Source organism: Amblyomma maculatum, chromosome 2 (genome assembly GCF_055883805.1).
Source record: "Amblyomma maculatum isolate TAMU_Amacu chromosome 2, ASM5588380v1, whole genome shotgun sequence".
In the NCBI taxonomy this organism is placed as follows: Eukaryota; Metazoa; Arthropoda; class Arachnida; order Ixodida; family Ixodidae; genus Amblyomma; species Amblyomma maculatum.
This window is the reverse complement of record NC_139345.1, coordinates 115,664,671-115,685,533: the sequence shown is the minus strand read 5'-3', so window position 1 is coordinate 115,685,533 and position 20,863 is coordinate 115,664,671. Positions and strand designations below refer to the sequence as shown.

General features: G+C 44.0%; 1 protein-coding gene across 1 annotated transcript in view; it reads left to right on the top strand.

The window, feature by feature from the left end:
- LOC146199628 (protein polybromo-1-like) overlaps positions 1-20,863 on the top strand; it is a 50,776-nt gene that overhangs the window by 128 nt on the left and 29,785 nt on the right. Inside the window, 16 exon segments of the mRNA XM_084595149.1 lie at positions 283-348; positions 552-622; positions 625-728; positions 2,222-2,353; positions 4,371-4,552; positions 5,724-5,835; positions 5,920-6,090; positions 8,304-8,447; positions 11,838-11,938; positions 12,008-12,050; positions 13,056-13,169; positions 17,127-17,315; positions 17,758-17,852; positions 18,135-18,273; positions 20,132-20,233; positions 20,366-20,440. Of these exon segments, the coding sequence (XP_084451275.1) occupies positions 565-622; positions 625-728; positions 2,222-2,353; positions 4,371-4,552; positions 5,724-5,835; positions 5,920-6,090; positions 8,304-8,447; positions 11,838-11,938; positions 12,008-12,050; positions 13,056-13,169; positions 17,127-17,315; positions 17,758-17,852; positions 18,135-18,273; positions 20,132-20,233; positions 20,366-20,440 (1,761 nt within the window). The 5' untranslated portion in view covers positions 283-348; positions 552-564.

The window sequence follows — 20,863 nt, the reverse complement described above, 5'->3', positions numbered from 1 at the left end:
AGTAGCTTCTTGCAGGTTGCATTGTTTTATTTCTAAGGGACGCTTTCTTGTAGCAAATGGCAGGGCCTCTATTTTATTAGTTTAGTGTTGCTTTTATTCTCTGATCTTTTTTTCCTTTCTTTTTGGGATATGTAGACTTTTTATGTAGATGGCTGGTCTGAGTGCTTGCTGAGCACCGGTCACAATGGCTTTGCTTGGAGATGTCTTGATTATGCAGAAAACCTGAGATGTGGTACAGTTTCGTTCTTTACTCCGCAATTTGTGTGTGTGTGTATCTTACAGGATGCCACGAGATTGCAGAAGGTCATGCAGTCCAAAGCAAGAGAGCTCATCAATATCCATCTAAAGGTGAGAGAGAAAGTATGGTGTAGTCTGAGGAGCTTTTTTTTGTATGCTCATGTGCATTTTTTTTTGTTTATTGTTGCTAGCCTATCAGTTTTTGTGTGTGCGTGAATTTGTAGCGTGCACATGTACAGGCTCGGTGATATTAAAGTTGCTTTGCTTGAAACCCTGTAGTTTGTGGAAACCGTCACTTCTTTTCTTGCCTGCAGGACTCTGACAGTGATGGTGGGGGTGATGCTGACAGTGACAAAAGCAGGCGCAAGTCGAAAAAGGTTGCAACCCCGCCAGGCCCCACCAGAGGCCGGCCACCCAGTGGTGCATCTCCAGCCGACTCCTTGCTGAAAAAGCGACTCAAGATACTTGTCCGCACTCTACTTAACTACACTGTAAGGTTCGCCTTAGTGGCGTTTAGTGCCCATCAGCTTCTGACTACACTTGGAACTTATCTACAGTTAGTTAATTTGAATTGCCAACAGAATTAACATATGCCTTAATAAATGGTGCAGATACTGTCGTTAGCTTTAAATACTAACATACTTACTGAAAGCTGATGCACGATTGAAAAAAGGGAAAAGAATGAGATTAATTATTGCTCTGAAGAGGTTACTGGCAATCCACGAAAAGGTCAACGAAAACACTGTCTATTGCTCATCTGTTGTGTTGAACAGAAGACTTGGCAACCAAGGAAAGGGCCGAAGAAAGTACTGGTGGTTGCCCTTGTAGCTGAAGGGTTTTGTGGAGGCCCAGGCCGAATGTGAAGACGGTCTGAGGTTTGAGACCTCCGTTGTTCATTAAACGAGCCTTGGACCTGTAGCTGGTGAACCAGTGCAACCGGTCATTGATGCTGTTGCTGTCATTGGATTGTTCTGAACAGTGTGAGTGCTCGAGCTCATGCACCAAGCTTCAACTCATTCATCAGTGGGGAAGATGTTGAGGCTCCCGCTAGTGCTATGTGCAATGAAAAGAATATGCGTGGCTATGTGCATTTCAATGAACAGAAAAGCAGCATGAGCTATCGAAAGTTCTTGAGCAGTCTGTGGGATTCGTGGTGAATAATGATTTCTATGTGCCGATCTATATGCACTTATCTGTGGGGACAGTCCAGGAGGGTTGAAAGCCCATAACTGGGTGGTCGGTGCACGGAAAAGTATCAGGAGAGTGGAGCTGGCTACTTTGAGGCTGGTTTAAGGTAGAAAATTAGTAAACACGACAGCTGGTTATGGAGCTCAAAAAATCTTGTCGCCAAGGCGTAGCTCGAATGCAGGTGGGATAGATGTCGCGTTTGGGAAGAGTTGAGACGACCATAATATTTTTTAGAGAAAATAACTGCGGTGATTTGTAATGGTGATTGTGCCCCAGCATTGGCGGGCTGAACTGCTGAGACCAACGGCACATGGATACTGTCACATGGACGCAGGACAGTATGCATGGGCAATGAAGCAAGATATAGCCAGCACATAAGAAGCCATGAACGATGAAATGGAGAGGCCGCATATGGCAGGAATGTGGGGCGACGGTCGAAGGTGTCATGAAGGTGACAGGTGAAGGCTTTAGTAGCATAGCACACTGGCAACTCAGTTGGATTGGGTTCAGGGACATGTTGTGGTGAAGCGAAACAAAAAGGGCGGACCAGTGTGCTTGGGACCGTTGTCAATGGCGTGGGTTGTCAACAGGGTGGTGCGTGTATGTGTGGGTCCTCGCTCTTCTCTTTGCATATATGGCCTCATGAGTATTTTATCTGTCTAATTGAAAGTGTAAAAAGTAGCAAACTGTTCCTTCTACCTCTCATGCCACTAAGTGGCACTTCGGCTGGCGGAAATTTTTATCGTGTTTTCAGAAAGTCATGTCACATTTGTAAACTTTGCGTCTTTGTGTGCAGGATGACATCGGTCGCCCACTCATCTCAATCTTTATGGAGAAACCCTCGCGTAAAGACTACCCAGACTACTATGAGGTCATCGCCAGCCCTATTGACATGAAGACCATCGACGAGAACGTGAAAGCCAATAAAGTATGCATAGATTTTCTATCTCTGGCCAGTATTTCAGCCAATAACGTAGATATTTTTTGCTGTCACCAAGTCAGTAAGCTCAGGTTTTCCTTTGCTGATGTATCTCGTTAGCTGCTACTTAGTGGGCTTGTGTCCATTGAAGGGGTTAGTGACCTTTCACCAAATACTGTGTTGAGTCATTGACACCAGTATAATTATATAAGTTGGCTTTAGTTTTGATGAATCTGATGCTCCATCTGTTGATGTAGTGTAAATATACTTATGGCCTCACCAAAGCTCTTAACCACACTGCCTCTTGTTTGTGCAAAACAGAGTTAGTTTTGTGACTTGATTGTATTGCCCAAACTAATATTTTGTAAGCACAGGGAAGTTTAGATTGTGTCTTAGGGTTGTGCGAATGCTTTTGACGATATTCTTGCCTGCCTGTGCAGCAAGAGGGGATTGTTTGTTGAGGCTCCATGCTATTCCAAGCTTGTGAAGTGTCTATGACTCATAGTTATGGGCACTTTTTTCTTTTCTGCACTGGAGATGTTGCAAAGAATTTTTTTTTTTTAATTATGCTTTTCAGCACCTGTAACACTCTTGCAATGTTTACCTGAAATATTTATCCCAGAAACAAGCTTTAAGTGCTCAGAAATTAATGTATAGAGATTATGTGCTCGTTTAAAACTTTCAGACTCGTTTTCTTAAAACTTAGTTTTGGGCTCGTCACTATGCATAGCATAGCAGTGGGTGCATGGATATTTTATTGTAATTGTACGTGCTTTGGCAGTCTCAGATTATCCATTTAGGTTCACATTTCTTTTATTGCACGGTAATTAGAGCATGATACATTCTAAAGAAAGAAGGTGTGTAACATGTCTCCTAAAAAAAAGGGCGGGGGCAGGGAAATTAAAATATTAAGATTACTTCAATTTAGGTCATGCTTCTTAGAAAATATTTAGAGCATTTACAGACCCGTAGCCTGTTTTGTTGTCATGCTAGGCTTTCCATGAGGAAGCAACATGTGAACAGCATATGAACAGCAATAAAAATACAAACTACTCGACACATCTGAAGTTGCTGCACTGACTACTAAATACTTGACTGTTTGGCGGTAGTTATAAGAGACACTGTTACAAGAGACACTCGGTTATAAGAGACATTTGAAAATGGTTTGGTTGGTTTTCCTATGTCTGCCATATTAACAACATTGCATACAAAAGACATGGTTACAAGAGACACTCGGTTACTAAGGACAACGTTTTCAGGTTCGTGGAGTAAATTCTTCACTATTTAGAAGAGACAAAACCCCGGTGTGCTCATGCAATGCATCTGGAATGTACCAACTCGTACATGATGCACTTCAGATTCCCTTAGCTAATTTCTGTACCATATCAGTGTCCTTTTTGTTGTGTATGTCAGGTACTGAGGAGTGCTTCCCCATGATTGGAAGGTCAAAACGGCATTGCATTACTGTTACCTACGAAGCAAATCAAAATACATGAATGACATCCAGCATTTTTAACTCCTCACTGTTAAAATTTGATCACAAGATGAAAGCTTAGAATCCTGATGTCTTTTCTTTGTGAATCATCTGAGGGTGACGAGCCTGTAAGCATCTCGGGGTGACGAGCATGTAAGAGTGCCTCAAAGGTATTAGAGCAACAGGAAGGCTTGCAAAGTGAAGTGCTTTACCTCCAGAATTTGGGAAGCAATACACTCTGCACTCACAAAAATATATATACTAGCATGAATAACTTCTTTAAGCTTTCCTGAACAATTTCCTGGTAATGCGTGTGAATGCATTTATACACTGATGTGCAGTAAACTGATCAACATAGTGATTTTAGAATTTTATGTTACAAGAGACCTTGTTTACAAGACATGTTTTTCGAGTCCCTTGAGTGTCTCTCGTAACGAGGTTTTACTGTATTTAAAACCAGTCTGCTAAATGTTATGTCCAAAATAAGAATGTTTGCTCAGATTCCCTCATCCCTCGTTATGCTAAGTAGGGGTGTAATTTTTTTTGCGACAGTATCAATCGGAGGAAGCCATGGTGAACGACCTGAAACTGATGTTCGCCAATTGCCGGATTTACAATGAGGAAGGTTCCCAGATCTACCGTGATGCTGACACCTTGGAACGCGCCCTCTTTGAAAAAATCCGTGAGCTGGGGCCCTTCTATGACACCCGGACTCCCCGCACCATGCCCAGACGGTTTGTCACTTCCCTCTCGTCACTTTAGCCAGTTGTTGTCAGTTCTGCATGTCTGTAAAGGCTGTGACCTTGATTTGTTTTGCCAGTTTAAAGGTGGGACTAACTGTCGCATTTTGTGCTGCAAGGTGTTTAGAGTATCTTAAACTTAGTTACATGAAAGATTCGTGGCAATAAAGAATATGTGCCCTTTAAGAAAATGTAGAATTGTGCTCAAATATCTAAATGTAATTTCTAGGTTTTTTTTTTTTTTTTTTTCAAAGGGAATTGCCAACATTTGAGGGGTGCAAATATTTAGTAGGGTAATGTATAGCAGGGAAAACTGATACTTCTACAACCAATGTGGCATCTGTATTTATTACCCAAGTGTCTATTATGCGAATGTATATTTGCTGTTTGTGTGAGAAATTTTTCTTAAATATATTTTTTTAAGTTTTGTAGACTTTGCAGTAAAATAACTGCTTCTTTTGTTTAAATTTTTTGTTGACTTCTGAGAAGCAAAACAAAATAAGACTGAAAAATTTGGGAACAAGTTGATGAGGTGTGCAGTTTTTTAAAGACGCAGTGTGGCACAATGAAGAGATGTACGGCTTTCTAAAAGCGCATGAGGATAAAAAATGTTAACAGGTCTTTTTTTTTTTTCACATTGATAAAGTGAAATTTAATAGCTGTGTACGCTTGTACATGTACAGCTCTCATTGTATTAAAATGGTTCACATTGAATCTACCTGTGTATGGTGCAGACAGTGAGCTGAAAATTAATTTAGCATAGTCAAGGTGTTTAGTTTTACAGTCTGCAGGCATCAAATTTGACTTTTTTCAAAACCGTTTGGCCGCTGTTTTCAAAACCGTTTGACTTTTTGAAATGCAATCCATGAGTGCATTGTTTGAACTTACCTTTCTCATTTTTCAATTTGTTTGCTAATCTCCTGTGGTCTCATACGGGACTGGCAGTACTAAAAATAAATACATTAATAATAAGTCAATTATGTTCCTTAATGTTCACCTAAATCTAAGTGTAGGTTTTTACAACTTGCACCTGTAAACATGACGAGCATCAAACCTTGTCCTTTTGTGCTCACCAGCAAAACACCGGGGTCAGTGGACTGCCAGGTTTTTTTTTTTTTTTTTTTTTTCTTCATATTTACGTGGTCTCTTTTTCATGTGTCTGCAGGAACAAGAGCCGCAACCACAAACTTCGTGTGCTTTACGACACCATCAAGGACTACACCGATGCGAAGGGCCGCAAGCTGTCGACAATTTTTATGAAGCTACCCTCCCGGTCGGTATGTGGATTTTCTCTCCCCTTCCAATAGGGTGAAATTCCGGGGCCTGTCTTCATATCAGGCTCTTGCCTTGTGCGCACCCAGGAATATCCTGATTACTATGAGGTGATCAAGAAGCCCATTGACATGGAACGGATAGCTTCCCGCCTCCTCAAGTACAACCAGTACGAGTCGATGGATGATCTCCTGGCTGATTTTGTGCTGCTCTTTGACAACGCTTGCAAGTACAACGAGCCAGACTCGCAGATCTACAAGGTGATTATTTTTTGTTCTTCTAATTCTCTGCCCCGTTGTGGTGGTGCAGTGGTTAGGGCGCTCGACTACTGTCTCTAAGGATGCGGGATCGAATCCCGGCCTTGGCGGCCACTGTTGGTGGAGGCAGAAGGCGAGGCGCCCGTGTGCTGTGCGATGTCGGTGCATGTTAACGAGGCACAGTGACGTTCGTCAAGCCGCTAATTCCAGCTAACCTCTAGGTTCTTTGCATCGTGCCGACGTCAGTTCAAAAAGAATTACAAAAATCAGCACTCTGAAACGAAAGTTATTCAGCATAAAATTCTAAAAAAAAAAAAAAAAAAAAAAAGAACAGCGCATCTGAGCCGATGTGAGAGAGCCTCTCTCCTATTTCGCTTGCCCAGCACTCGACTTGGGCGGAACCTATGCGAAATGCAGCTCGTATCGGTGTATCAGAAGCTATCCACCATGGTTGTCAAACTGTAGCCGCGCTTTTTGGTAGTGTCGTTACCATGGTAACTACGCTACGAAGCTGTGCTCTGAGAACCGGCTTCTCCGTCTCCCCAAAGCTAGCCTAGCGGGGGTGTTGACGGGGTGGACCCGGCGGTCAGCAAATCTGCGTCGCCATTTTGGTGTTCTGCCGGCGTCCATCTCTGCTGCCGCCGCGGATCACTCAAGCGCCACTTGTGCGAAAGGCGGAGACGGAGGAATGGCATGCAGGAGCTAAGGCGAAGCCTACTCTGCACCTGTAGAAGGCCAGCAAGGAGGTCATCTGCCAGGAACGACTATGTGACAACTCCCTGGGTAGTGGCCTGCTGGCGGAAGCCTGTTGCGGAGTACTGCGGACTCGGGTGTGGCAAGCACGTCCACGAACGATCTCAACATAACTTGTGCCATCTGTGGAGCGTCAGCAGAAACGACCAACCACGTGATTTTGCCGGCTTTCGAGATCCGAACACGTCAGCTGCCTTGGGATCTGAGGAGCCTGCAGGAGGGGAGACCACAAAGTGGTGTCTCAAATTCTGGTGGCAATGAGGAGCCCTGTGACCTCGGCGGCGGTTTTTAGATGGCTGTGTGACCTTTGTGCTTGTGACCGTAGAGCCTGGACAGCGAACTGGCGGATCTATTACTTTTTTTCTCTGCTCTATCATCACAACAAGCAGACGCTCCACCATGCTTGTGGACAATGCGCATTTATCTGAGTTTACAGTCCCTATCTTCACAAGCCCTTCAAGAACACATGCGGAACTAAAACACCATTTATTTGTTTTCTGCAGAATAACTTGAAGAACATTCGATTGTAAAATATAAAGTGCGTGTTCAACCAATCAGCGAAGCAGCGCCCAAGCGAGAAGGAAACGTCATATTCGTTAACGAACTCCTCCGTCGTGTGTCGGTCACATCGGTGCCAAACATTGATTATTGAAGCGGATTAAAATATTAGGCGCTACGATTTCGCTGTTATGATTCAGCTTTATGGCATCGAGAAGGTATAAAGAACATAGAGGCCGGCTGGAATTAGTGGTCTTGCAAACGTCATGGCGCCCCTTTAAAGAACCCCAGGTGGTCGAAATTTCTGGAGCCCTCCACTATGGCGTCTCTCATAGCTTTCAATCACTTTGGGACGTTAAACCCCATAAACCAAACCAAACCTTGATTTCTCCATTAGCCATTCTGGGTTGTCTTCTCTATGGCACGGAGGGGAGGGTCAAATGGGGACCAAGAAGTGAGGAAAAGACTTGTATACTCTGTTCTGCCCCCGCACCAGTCTCTTGTAAAGAAAGTTGTCCATCTTGATGTGGCACAGGTTGACCAGAGGCGGGACAAATGTACAACATAGTGAAAACTTAAAAAAAAAAAGGAATGTTTTTGCCATTCTCAATTTTCTCGCCATGCGCCGAAATCTGACTGCATGGACGTTTTCATGTTTTGTCTTCATCAAAATGTGACCACTGTGGGCAGGAACCGAGCCTGTCAACTATTGCAAACCAGCATATGTGCTAAGAGACCGCTGCAGTTAACACGTTGTGAGTGGGAAACTTGGCAAAGCAGCATTCTGCCCCATGTGTTTTGTTCCCTTACATGCTGCACGTGTCATTTGCAACATACTTGCAAATCCTGAATAAAGTTGGTGACATAACTACTGCCTTCGACAGTGAGAACAATGATTTAGGATTGATACAAATGTATTTGGATACCAGTCTGGTGACCATTGTGTCCCTTTTTTCTTTGGCTAGGACGCGCTGATCTTGCAGAGGATAGCCCTGCAGACCAAGATGGAGCTGAGCAGTGAGGAGCTGGAAGACGGAGGAGTGCCCGATGTCCGAGGCCTCGTCCAAGAGCTACTGACCAACTTGTTCATCTCCGTCTACAACCACCAGGCAGGGCCACTTTTCACTGCTCACTTTCTTCACTAGGGGGTGTGATGCACATGAGAGGGGTGCTCAGAGTTTTTGTACATGTTCTTTTATAGTGAAGCTTCACATGAACGAACTTCAAGGGACCTTAGGCGAAAGTTTGTTAAAGTGAAAGTTTGCTGAGCTGAAATAAGTGCGTGAAGGTTTGTTTCCATTAGCTCCGAGAAACATTGGGTGCTCAAATCATATATCAACCCTTTTATATGTCACTGCACTCATTTGCAAGTGAAGAATATAGTAATACCTCAATAATTCGAACTCGGTTAATTCGAAAGTTTTCTGCGGTCCCGTATTTTCCAATGTAAATTTGGTCGGATAATTCGAACAGGTGGCCTGCGCCAGTCCGGTTAATTCGAAAATTTGGACTGCTATGCGGCAATGCCTGATCCATGTTTCGCCGCAAACCCGGCGAAATGACGGCCCTACGGAGCCGCGAGGCAAAGCCACATAGTAATGGTGATGATTTATAGGCGAAGCGCCCCAGCCGGAGCACTCTCTGCACAAAAATCGGTCCACAGTGCGCCTCGCGCACCGCCGAAACACGCGCCTGCAGAGGAGAAGACGTGCTTCACTGCAACACGGCGGGCATACTGGTTTTTATCACGTGACCTCGCCCCCACTCCATCCCTTGGTGTGCTTCGCCCACTCTTCCCCCGTGCCTCCGACGCTGCAAGTACGCCACCACCACCGCCGCGCCGGTCTCGCCTGCGCCATTTCTTTGTGTTGTGCGCTGTGGTTAGGTGTCGGCTACTGTGCCGTTTTTTTGGGCGGGACTGTGCAGAAGTGCTAGCTTTGTGACCGTAGCAGTGCAGAAATGCCAAAGTACAAGACTTTAACGCTGCAGCAGAAGTTCTGCTTGATCCAGGAAGCAGGCAAGAGCGCTTGTTCGAAGACCGAGTTGGCCAAAAGGCATGGCGTGCCCCTCTCGACGTTGTCCACAATATTGAGCAACAAGTCAAAAATACTAGAGGCTTGCGGCAAGACCTATTCTTCGAAGCGGTCACGAGTGCGGGCTCCCACGTATCAAGATGTGGAAGCTGCTCTGCTTCGCTGGCTGCAGAAAGCAAACGCTGCCCACCTTCCCGTCAATGGAACGCTACTGCAGGAGAAGGCCAACGACCTAGCTCTACAACTTGGGCACGAGGAATTTAAGTGCAGCAATGGATGGTTTTGCCGTTTTAAAGAACGCAATAATTTAACCTTTCTCACCATCTGTGGTGAGAGCGGCAGCACTAACGAGAGTGTTGTCGAGGATTGGAGAAACCACACATTGGCGCCGCTGCTTAGCGAGTACGGTGCAGACGACGTTTACAACCTTGACGAGGCTGGACTTTTTTATAAGATGCTGCCAACAAAAACATTCGCAGGGAAGAACACCGTCATCAAGGGTAGGAAACAGGCCAAGGACAGGATTACTGTGCTGTTCGGCGCAAACATGTGCGGTAAACACAAGCTGCCGCTACTGGTCGTCGGGAAGACGGGGAAGCCTCGCTGCTTCAAAAATGCGCGGCTGCCGCCAAAGGATGAACTCGTCTACAGGCACAATAAGAAAGCCTGGATGACAGGTGCAATATTTGAAGAGTATGTGCGGCAACTTGACCGCAAGTTCGCGGCCACGGGCAGGAATGTCCTATTTGTCGTCGACAACTGCCCGGCACATGGCGACATCCCACATCTCCAGGCCATCAGGATGGTATTTTTACCTCCGAACACCACTTCGATCTCACAGCCGATGGACCAAGGCGTCATTCACCACACTAGGAAGATTTATCGGTACCACCTGCTCAAGCGCATGCTCCTTTGCTACGACAATGGCAAGGAGTACTCCATCGACCTCCTCGGAGCCATATGCCTCATGGTGTACGCTTGGAAACAAGTGGAGCCCACATTGATCAGGCGGTGTTTTGAACACGCTGGTTTTTCCAGTGAAAGCACTGTTGATGCCGATGCAGACCACCCATGTACTACTACTCTTGACGAACGAAGAAGGAGCAGAGTATTGCGACCGCATCAATGCGCTCTGCGCAGAGGATGAGTCCAACACAGTCGGCTTCGCCGAGTATATCAACATTGAGAGCGAAGAGCAGACTGGCTACTCTGACTTGGAGAGTGAGATCACTGCTGGTACGAACATGCGCGATGACAGCGACGATAGCGACGACGACACCGACGAGCCTCCCCGAGCACCTGCTCTTGGTGAAGTTATCGGATCGCTGAACGTTATCCGCAGTTTTGTTGAGTGCCGCGGTGGAAGTTCAGAGATGTTTCGTCTATTTGACCAACTCGAGAGCATGACCTTAGGAGCCGCAAACTACCGGACGCGGCAAACCAGCATCTCTGATTACTTTCAGTAGTAATTCAAAATATGCCGAATAAAGGAAACACGTTCCTGCAACAAATTTTTTTGCCTAAGTCTTATTTCTTGGTGTGTTCGGTTAATTCGAAAACCCGCTTAATTCGAAGATTTCTCGCGGTCCCGATGACTTCGAATTAACGAGGTTGTACTGTATTAACCTTTTGCCGCACTTTTGAACATAGGATTACAGTGGTCTTGAACTCAGTCACTGTGTGCATGCTCCTGTGAATCTTGCCCATCAGAACGGTTTGCTGGGGAGCAAGACCTTCACTTTTTCTAAGTGGATCATTGCTTCAGGAGACCAATGCACTTCAGAAGATCACGGTTAACCATCATGCATACGTGTGCAATTCTGGGCTGGAGGTCTGGCTATGACTGGTTATCAGTGTGGAGCCAATTAAGCGTGCAAAGCCAGCTATGGATTCGGCTGGTTACAAGGTTGTTTAGATAGCCAATTCTGTTTAAAGAAAATTACGGCCATTTTTCGTCACACGGTAATAAAACGTGACCCTGAACGTAAAAATGGCAACAGGAAGTGCGAATTGTATTTGTTGAAGTTCTCAGTATGACATTGGAGACAGGATGACGCAGCGGAAAACGTTTGTACAAATGAAATGAGCACCAATTGAACTTTGTTAAAATGAAGGGCAATATCATAGCATTCAGTGGAGCCTTAGTAGAGGCATTTAATAAAGCCTGTACAACTGAATACTTCGTTTAAGTGACGTTCGTTCAAATGGCATTCTACTGTGGGTCATGCATGTCTAATGTACCTCATCTCATCCCCCCCCCACGCACTCAGCAAAAAGATGTTATTTCACAGAAATCTTTAGTATTTATTGTGCTCATTTCTTAATTCATGGTGTTGTCTATGGCACCATAAAAATGTGATTAACAAATTTTGCTAGATATTTATTGTGATGGAAGATGGTGTGCATGACTAAGCCTCTGACTTTGTCTCTCCCTCTCTCCTTGTTTTTGTATTTTATCTGTCCCAGGACGAAGAAGGGCGCTGCTACAGCGATTCCTTGGTCGAACTGTCAGAGTCAGCTGCTGAATCAGGCCAGCAGGCATTTGGCATCGACGGATTGGAGGATAGGTATGCCATTTGCTTGCCCTGGACAGCACCTGTTGCTGTTCAAAACATTAAAAAAATTGTGCTTTGCAGGAGGTTTCTGACACTGGATATCATCAAGCGCAAGTTGGACAGGGTACGTTGAGTTTTTCTATATACGTATTTTCATTTGCGAGACATCTTTAGCATGAAATGCATTGTTCTTCACTCACTTGCATTGTACAGTTCATATTTAAAGTGGTCCCTTTTGAATCTTGTGTTTTCCTTTTCTTGCCGCCACATAAGCAGGCATGTTTTCGGAAAATCCTTAAGAGTTTCCTTGCGGTCTATGTTCCACAATGCAACGCTTTCCAACATACTTTAACTCTTTCGGGACCGCGCCATAGGCCATCGTGTAAAAATGCACGATCAAATCGCGCGCGCTCTCAAGCTCAAATATCCGCTCATTGGAACACGTGTCGCCATCTAGTGAGTAGTCTAGTATCTAAACTTTCGGTTTTGGTGTAGTTTGCCTTTTTCACGGCAGGCGGCGACGCGGGAGAGATTTTAATCTTTGGCGCGGCGGCGGCGCAGATTGAGAACCATGGCGTCAACCTCGCGTCAGGCCGCAAGAAAGCACACACAAAAAAAATGTTGTACATAAGCCTCCCACTTTTTTTTGTCTTGAAGTTAGAAAAGAGGCATTGTATCACATTTTGTATATTCTGAAATATTTTTATTACTCTTTTTTATTTCCGTATTCAAGAATTTCCTTCTTTTTTATGTTTTTTTAAGAAGAAAAGTTATATTTTCAGATTTTTTTGTGATATCATGTATATTTTTAAGGCATCTCAATTTTTTTCTCGTGAAAGTGCGTTCATTTAGCTGCATAACAATATATGTTACAACAAGCTAGCAGAAAATGTCATTGAATAAAAAAATATTTTCCAAGTTGTATCACAATTGCCTTCTTTTCGGGCGGTCCCGAAAGAGTTAAGCAGGCTATAGTTTTGTGTGTCACTTTTTTTTTTTACTTGATTCCTTGTTTAAGAAAGAGCTCTAGTCATGTTAAATCTAGATCTGCTTATTGTGCTTAGCCTTTCGGGTTTTACTCTCATTTCTAATGCTGTAATCACTCATTCCTTTTTACATTACTGTGCAGGGCTGTTACCTCCGATTGGATCGTTTCCAAGAGGAAGTCTTTGAGGTGTTCGATCGGGCTCGACGCATGAGTCGTACAGACTCGCAGGCATTTGAGGATTCTGTAGAACTGCAGGTACCAGCTCTATTTCTCCACTTGTTTGTTATTTGGAATTTTTAGTTGTAGCGGAGAGAGTCTCAAAAAAATAAATAAATAAAGGGAAGCTATCAATTTAAGGGGAGACACGAATTTTAGAAACCGAAAAATCGTCAAAAAATCGATTTTTCGAAAACATTATTTTCGTAGTATGCAGCCAGTTCTGCACCTGTCTGGAAAATTTCACAGTTCTAAGATCAGTATTTTGCCCGCAAGAACAATTTATATTGTTTTTGATGACGGAAATTTCAGCCGAAATCGATGCCAAAATGTCAATTTTTTCGCGACGCCCAGTTCCTGTTCTATGTATGCTATTGAAGCCATCTTGATCTCAATTGAAAGAGCAGCTTTCCTTCTTCAAATCCTCGCCTCCGCCATTCTCGCCCGTTTATTGGCCAGAGAAAAACAATGCGCAAAAAATACCGTCCTAATGCGTAATACTATTCGTTATACGGAGCACTTGACGTGAGGGTGCTACCTAATTGGCTGAATAGGCCTCCATCGTCTGCACGACGCGCTTGGTCGCAGCCCAGCGTGAGAGGCAGTGCCATTTTGTTTCTATGTAGTGATCGAAGCAGTACAGTAGTGAGCAGCCTTGTCTAAAGCATGCCGACAGCACTCTGCGGAGCAAGTCAGCAACATCTAACGTTAGGCTCCGGGTTTAAGATATGTGTCCCGTGCGCACGTGCGGCAAATCAGAGGGATGCCTGCTCATCGCTTCCTTATCCAGCCCTTGCCTTGTGAGTACCTTCGTGTCGCTAGGGTTGCACTACTTGCATTTTTGAGGCTATGACGATCGACAGAGCGTCACGATGCCGCCGTGTTTCTAGAATGTAACGAGACGGCCAGGCAAGCAAGCGTGAGAGATAGCGGATTAATGCGTGTTGATGCATACGCACCACTCGTCTCCCATGTGCTTTATCGTGGAGGAAGTAAAGTTCCTAGATCTGTACAGATGCCAAATGCCATGTCCTTTTTACCTGATAACCTGGCCCAAAAACACGCCATCAAACTATACGCCTGCAACGCATGGTGCATGATTTTAACCTTATACGGACAGGAAGAAAACAGACACCAAGCAGCCAACTAGACTCAATCCTTGCACATTTATCCTGGTGCTTGTTTGAAGCACGCAATCATCTGCTATCACTTGCAATTGGTTTTGAACAGAGCGATCACATGATATCGCATTGCACTTGCCTAGCTGCTTCGGGATTTGTGCGAAACGCGTTGGTTTTTTGGCCGCTCCGCGTACCTGGCGGCGAGAAGCGCAAGCACTGAGCGGAAATAAGGCCTGGAACCCACGAGCAGGCACTGCTCTATTTTGGCCGCGCATGTGCACAGCACGCATAACCCAAACCCAGGGCCTAACGTTAGATGGTGCTGACTTGCTCTACGGAGCACCGTTGGCAAGCTCTAGACAAGGCTGCTCACCACTGTACAAGATGCATCGACCAGTGGTGAAATTCCTCCCCAGAAACAAGTTTGGTAAGAAAGCGAATGGTTCACAAATCGAAAAACTTCACGACGAAGACGTTACGGGATGCACAAGATGACAAACTTGTGTCTGGTGACTGTGGCGTTGAACCCACAGCGGTAGGCCTATTGTGCCTGGTGGCCGAAAGTAGCTCTGGCGGCAGCTACGTACACCACGGCATGGCGTTTCTGCAGTCCGGAGACACTGAAGAGCGGCAAAAGACAGTGGCGGACAACATTGAACAGCAGGCTTCAAATGTGGCAACGGACAGGAAGAATGAATTTCTCGCTGACAGTGCCGGCGCCGTGACCTGACCACCCAGCGGAACTTCTTTCTTCATTGTGAATTTAAATTTCATGAACTACTTACTTGCATCACTTGCGGACTGCAAACTGTGCTGCGGTGCTATTAAATTATTTGGAGGCAAGCATTAATATGAATTTGCGCTGAAATTGCATTTCGTGCGCGAAGGCTGCGGCGAGGCGTCATCAGTTCATTGTGTGTCGCGAGCACTCAAAAACAGACAAAACAAAAACAGAACCCTTTCATCGTGAACATTTTCGCGACGTGTGCAATGCAGGCTACTGGCAATTGCCAAATGGCTTTGAGTGATTTATTTTCAGAAAAGAATGTTAGCCAGCGTGCACATGGTAGGCTTATGTGAAAAACAAGCTGCCGCATGTTGCCAGTCGTGCAGCTAAAAAACAAGTGTGCGTAGCCGGTTTACACGCTGTATGTCGAACTGAATGTGAGCAATTTAGGAAACATTGCAGTTTCCTATGAGAGAGATACCTTGCCTGGGGCTTATTAGGCTTTTGCAAATGTAATTGTACTGATATTTCTCGCTTTCAATCATTAAAATTACTTTGGAGTGTTTTTTGGCGTTTTCTCAAAACTGTTTTGTCTTGATGTACAAGTTTACCCAAAGAATATCTCAGCAACTACAGTAGCTGGAGCTATAATTTTTTTTTTTGTATTGTGAAGCTGAAAGTTAATGCACGCAATGTTGAAAGCCACTTTTTTTTTTGTCTTGAAATTCTTATATAGTTGCCATGGCTGTGAGTACCAAGTTCAACAAGCTGGTAGATCTCTAATATTAACTCAATTTGAAAACTGCTTCCAATGTTGCATTCCTTACACTTTATAGTATCCGCCTGTATGTATTACAAATAAATTTCTGATGAGAACTTTTTTTTTTTTTCTATTGTTTAGGCAGACAATGACAGTAATTTTCTAATACATTTTTAATATCTCTCGAACTAATTGTTCTAGAAGGAAAACTATTGCATATGTGAAATCACCAGAAAAAACAACAACATTTCTGGGAAGTTGCATCAAATTAGGCTGGTAAATAACAAAATTAGTTTTAAGACCCGTGTCCCCCCTTAAGACACGTGAAATCCTCAGGGACCATGTACTTTTGTGTGCTGTTTTGCAAGTATTCGGATTAATTCAGTGTAAAAAAGAAAAGCTTTGTGCACTTACATGATATGTGTAAGCTTCTTGTCGATGTCTTTTAGGAGATTTTCTTACAGTAAACTTTTTATGATGTTTGCCGTTAGTTTCTCTTAGCCTCGGGAAATACAATAATCATAAAATTATCACTTGGTCGATCATAGAAGTTGACATTATTGGCCAGTTCAGAAATGGCACGGAACACTTGTGCGAGTGTCCATAGGCAAGACGATCCTTAGTAGCGGCTTAGGGATGGTCCTGCGTATTGAAAGCAGCAGGGAAAGTCATGGAGAAGGTTTTTAAAGGCTATATTGACGTGATAGCGTCATAGTAGTTCTTGCAGCCACATTTTGTTAGTGTGTTGTAAGTTTGTCAATGCATGATTGTCGTACCGTGCAAGCATTATTCTTTTAGCTAAAACCAACCTAGGCAATTTGTGTCATGTAATAAACTTGCTGTGTGTACTGTCTAATGGAGTAACTTTTTTTACGTGTGATGAGGCTTTTCTTGTTAGTGCTGCATGCTTAAAGGGAAAGCTGTATGCAATACCGCCGTTTAATTGAGCGCTTCCTGTCCTGCATTTCCTTTTTTCTTTTGCACATCGAGTATCCGAAATGGAAAATAGAAAGCCTTGCCGTTATAGCTTTAAGAAGTTGAAGTTTGGAACAAAATTTAATATTCCTTTGGCCTCGTTGCTAGCAGGATTGTGGCAGAAATTATTCTGACCAGCGTTTCTAGCCAGCAGAGACATGTGGATCACTTTGTAGCTCTTCCACTGTCGCTGCCACGGGTACAAAAGAAACTGTATAGCACTGACACCATCTGTGCCAGCACTTTTTTTTTTTTTTTTTTTTTTGTATAATGCCACGTGGTTCATTTACAATGCAGGCTGGTAAACTTTCTTTCTTCATGTACCTACTTACTTTCTTTTCGTTTATGCAAAATTGTGCAAAATAAGAGCTGAACGCGAACGTCCATCTTGCTCTCTTTTTTTTTCCACCCAGTCCTATTTCATCCGCCTGCGAGACGAGTTGTGTGGCCAAGGAGATGTCCTGCAGAGCCCAGCGCTCAACTATGGCCAGCAGGAGCTGATGGAGAGTGTCGACTTGCTGCGGGCTCAGAAGTTGCCCCAAGAGCAACAAGAAGCAGCTGCCGAGGCTGATGCCGAGCGGAGCAACCAGGAAGTGCGCAAGGTAGGGCGCCACTCAAGAGTGGTGATTACCTGATTACCCTGCTCCTTTCTTTCCCTCCTTCACCCAGAATTTCATGCATTGTACACTGGGCACTTTAGACACATAATTAACAAACTTGTATGATACCAAAGCTTGTATAAACTGCAGTAATATCGACAAGATGACCAACCCACCAGTGGGAAGATTCTGTGCAAGATATGAGTACATTGCAGTGTACAATAATTTGATGGTTGAAAGAGGATCTGGGATTTTTTGTTTTTGTTTTTTTCTGCACTTCTGAAAAGAAACTAACTGCGGAGCATAGTCAAAGCATCATGGAGTGCCTTAGGCAAGTTAATATGCTGCAAACATACAGCCAAAAGTGAAAGGTGATGTTAGAGTTCCTTTAAAAAAATTAGGCACTTGTACTGTTTGGTCAATGTTGTGTTCGTTCTCAACACAGGCGGAGGAAAAGAGCAATGAGATGTCTTCGTCGGACAGCACTGAACATAAAGGAATTGTCATTCACGTTGGGGACTTCGTCTATGTCGAGCCACGGTATGTCCATGGTTATCTTTCCGAAGCCGCTTTTATTCTTGACGCATGAAGTAGCAGAACAGATGGGCAACGTATGGTTACGCCGAGGTCATTATTGCACTGTTATCGTAATAATTTTGTCCCTGCTCCTTTGAGCTTCTCGAACACATTTACTAATGCTCTTGACGTCCTCAACACATTCCTGGCTGAGAATTGCTGCTTAGCATGTGTGAAAAGTGGGAGTTCTGTGAATAAAGCTCATTTTAGCACGAACATCCACCCATGGTGTACTCCTATCTGCAGAGAAAAGGGATTGCAACCTCACATCATCAACGTGGACCGCCTCTGGAGGGATAAAAATGGGGAGCAGTGGCTGTATGGTTGCTGGTTCTACCGACCCAACGAAACATTTCATTTGGCATCAAGAAAGTTTCTGCAAAAGGTTAGTGTGGCCACCCGCGCCTTTTCACCATGAGAGTGTGCATGTGACCCATAGAAACGGGAAAAAAAATGAAGCGGATAGTACTACCTAGTGCAACACATATGGGCTCTGGATCTAGATTTCTGAACACAGAGCATACATTCAGGTGCATTCTATAAGCTGACACGCAGCTAGTATGCAGGCTTCACTTTGACACTGGGTGCCGACTTGAAGCAAAGCTCTAGCTTTCTGCTGGAATGCCGCATATCAAACATAGCTATCTGTTGGCCATCCTTGGCTTTATTCAAATGCATACGCCTGTACACATACACATGACAGAATGTTTCGATGTTTGGCATATTTTGTGCTCAAATAAAAGACACTTTTTGTGGCATTGAAAGGTGGCACTCAAACACCTCTTTTTAACTTGGTACTGTCATGTTGAAATTGGTGGCGCAGCCATGCAAAAAGTATTCTCATAAACAGAAAACAAGAGCCAAAGAATTTTGATAGGTCCACTGCAAAGATTTCACCTGGTGTTGGTACTGTCTGTGGGTCTCAAGAACACGAGCCAACCATCATATGTTTTAAAAAGTAAGAACTGCATGCGGTCTGCAGAGACTGCAGCCAGGCAGCTTTCCACATTGGGCTCTCTTTTATGACCTGACATGGCCTGACACAACCCACATTCGCCCATCTCATGTGCACGCTGAACACTGCTAGTGACATGCATTCTCCTACATGCCTAACTGTCAGCCAGTTCCAACATCCCTCAGAGTTGGACCATTCTGTTTGAGAAACTAGCAGACATGCTATGGCCATGTTGAACCATATTCTATGACAGTATCCCACGTATGCACCCCCACCTTCAAAGCTTCAAAGCGAAATTGAGAAACTTGAGCAATAGGAGCAACTCAGACATCAGTTTTGAAAATAAAGTACCGTTCATGTAATGAACACACTTTTTTGGGGAAAATTGACATCAGTTTGGGGGAAGGGTTCGTTATATGGGGAAAAAGGTTGAGAGATTTTTTTGCAAGAGTCCAAATTTCACGTACTTACCTTGTTTTCCATCCATCCAGTCATCTGTCCGTCTGTCTGTCTATTCGTCATCAATGAAAGCACACAGTCAGCTGCGATCACGATGCTGGATTTTAGCACTGTTTGCTTCAGAAGGTGTTTGTAGCTATCATGCATTTCAACAATTTTTTATGGCAGTAGATGTTGCCTGTCCCAGTCATGGCATAATAAAGCGAACATACTGAACCAGGCTTGCACAACCAGGCGTACCGAGCAAGCCATTGCCTGCACACCAGCCAAGGATGCACTGGGTCTTAATTTTTGGCATTCTGCCAAGTTTGCCATGCAAATAACCCTCATCCTCCCATAGCGGAGCTAACGTCCATAGGATAAACGTGTCTGATAGTATCTCCGTGCAGCATCTTGCCGTGCTGGCAAGGAATGCACTACGAATTACGACGACAACGGCATGAAAGCTATAGACATGCTAGTGACTAATGCTTATTATTCTTAAATCTTTGAAACAAAAGGGTAGGGAGTGGGGTATTATTTGAGTGGGTTCATTACACAAGCACTTATCCTTCTATCTTATTAAAGATGAATGCATCTGCTTCCCGGTATGGTGCCTTTTAGGCGTTCACGGGCATAATACTAAAAGGTTACCTTTGTAGCACTGTACTGGGAGTTTTATGTGTTGCTTGGAACAGGCGGGAATGTTTTGTTAAGGAGCCCACGGGCATATTCTATGCCTACAGCATTTGCTGTAGGCACCCTGAAAATAAAATTTTCAGGGCGCCCTTAAGAGTTGTGGGTTCAGGCATTTAAATTATGCGTGCATTTTTCTTTTTTTTTTCCCCAGGAAGTATTCAAGAGTGACAACTATAACTCCACCCCGGTGAACCAAGTTTTAGGAAAGTGCTATGTCATGCCTGTGAGGGATTACTTCAAAAGTAAACCAGAGGTAGGTTTCTAATCCATGTGCCTGGCATAGAGGTGGCATGTGGCATCTCCAAGAAATTGCTACGTTTCCTACATGTCTCCACAAAAACTTCCTACAAGTGAAGGATTCACATTGAGCATGCATTTTGTTTAGGGCTTTGATGACAAGGATGTCTACGTATGTGAGTCACGCTACTCAGCAAAGGCCAAGGCGTTCAAGAAAATCAAGGTTGGTACTCATTTCTTTATTTTGCTCTTTAATGGTTTCGTTAATGAAATTTTATTATTTAATTTACTTCAGTAATGACCAGAAAATTGATTTCTAAAGACGGACACCATAGTAATGTCATGGAATGAAGTTTTATTATATAATTATTTAAGTAATGACCTGAAAATTGATTTATAAAGATGGAAACCATAGTAACTTCATGGAAACAGAGTCAGATGCTTGAGGCATTTTGTATTAACTTGGAAAGGAGCAGTCAGCTTGTAAAAGGATTTAGACATTCATTTTTCATTGCAAGCTATAGTACTTGCTGGCCAGTGGCTCCGATGATTCACTCGAGGCGGAATTATGTTCAGAGTAGGTAGATGTTTTAGCCACCAAGGAGCAATACAATGGCTTGTAAATAGAAAGCAAAAAAAAAGATGT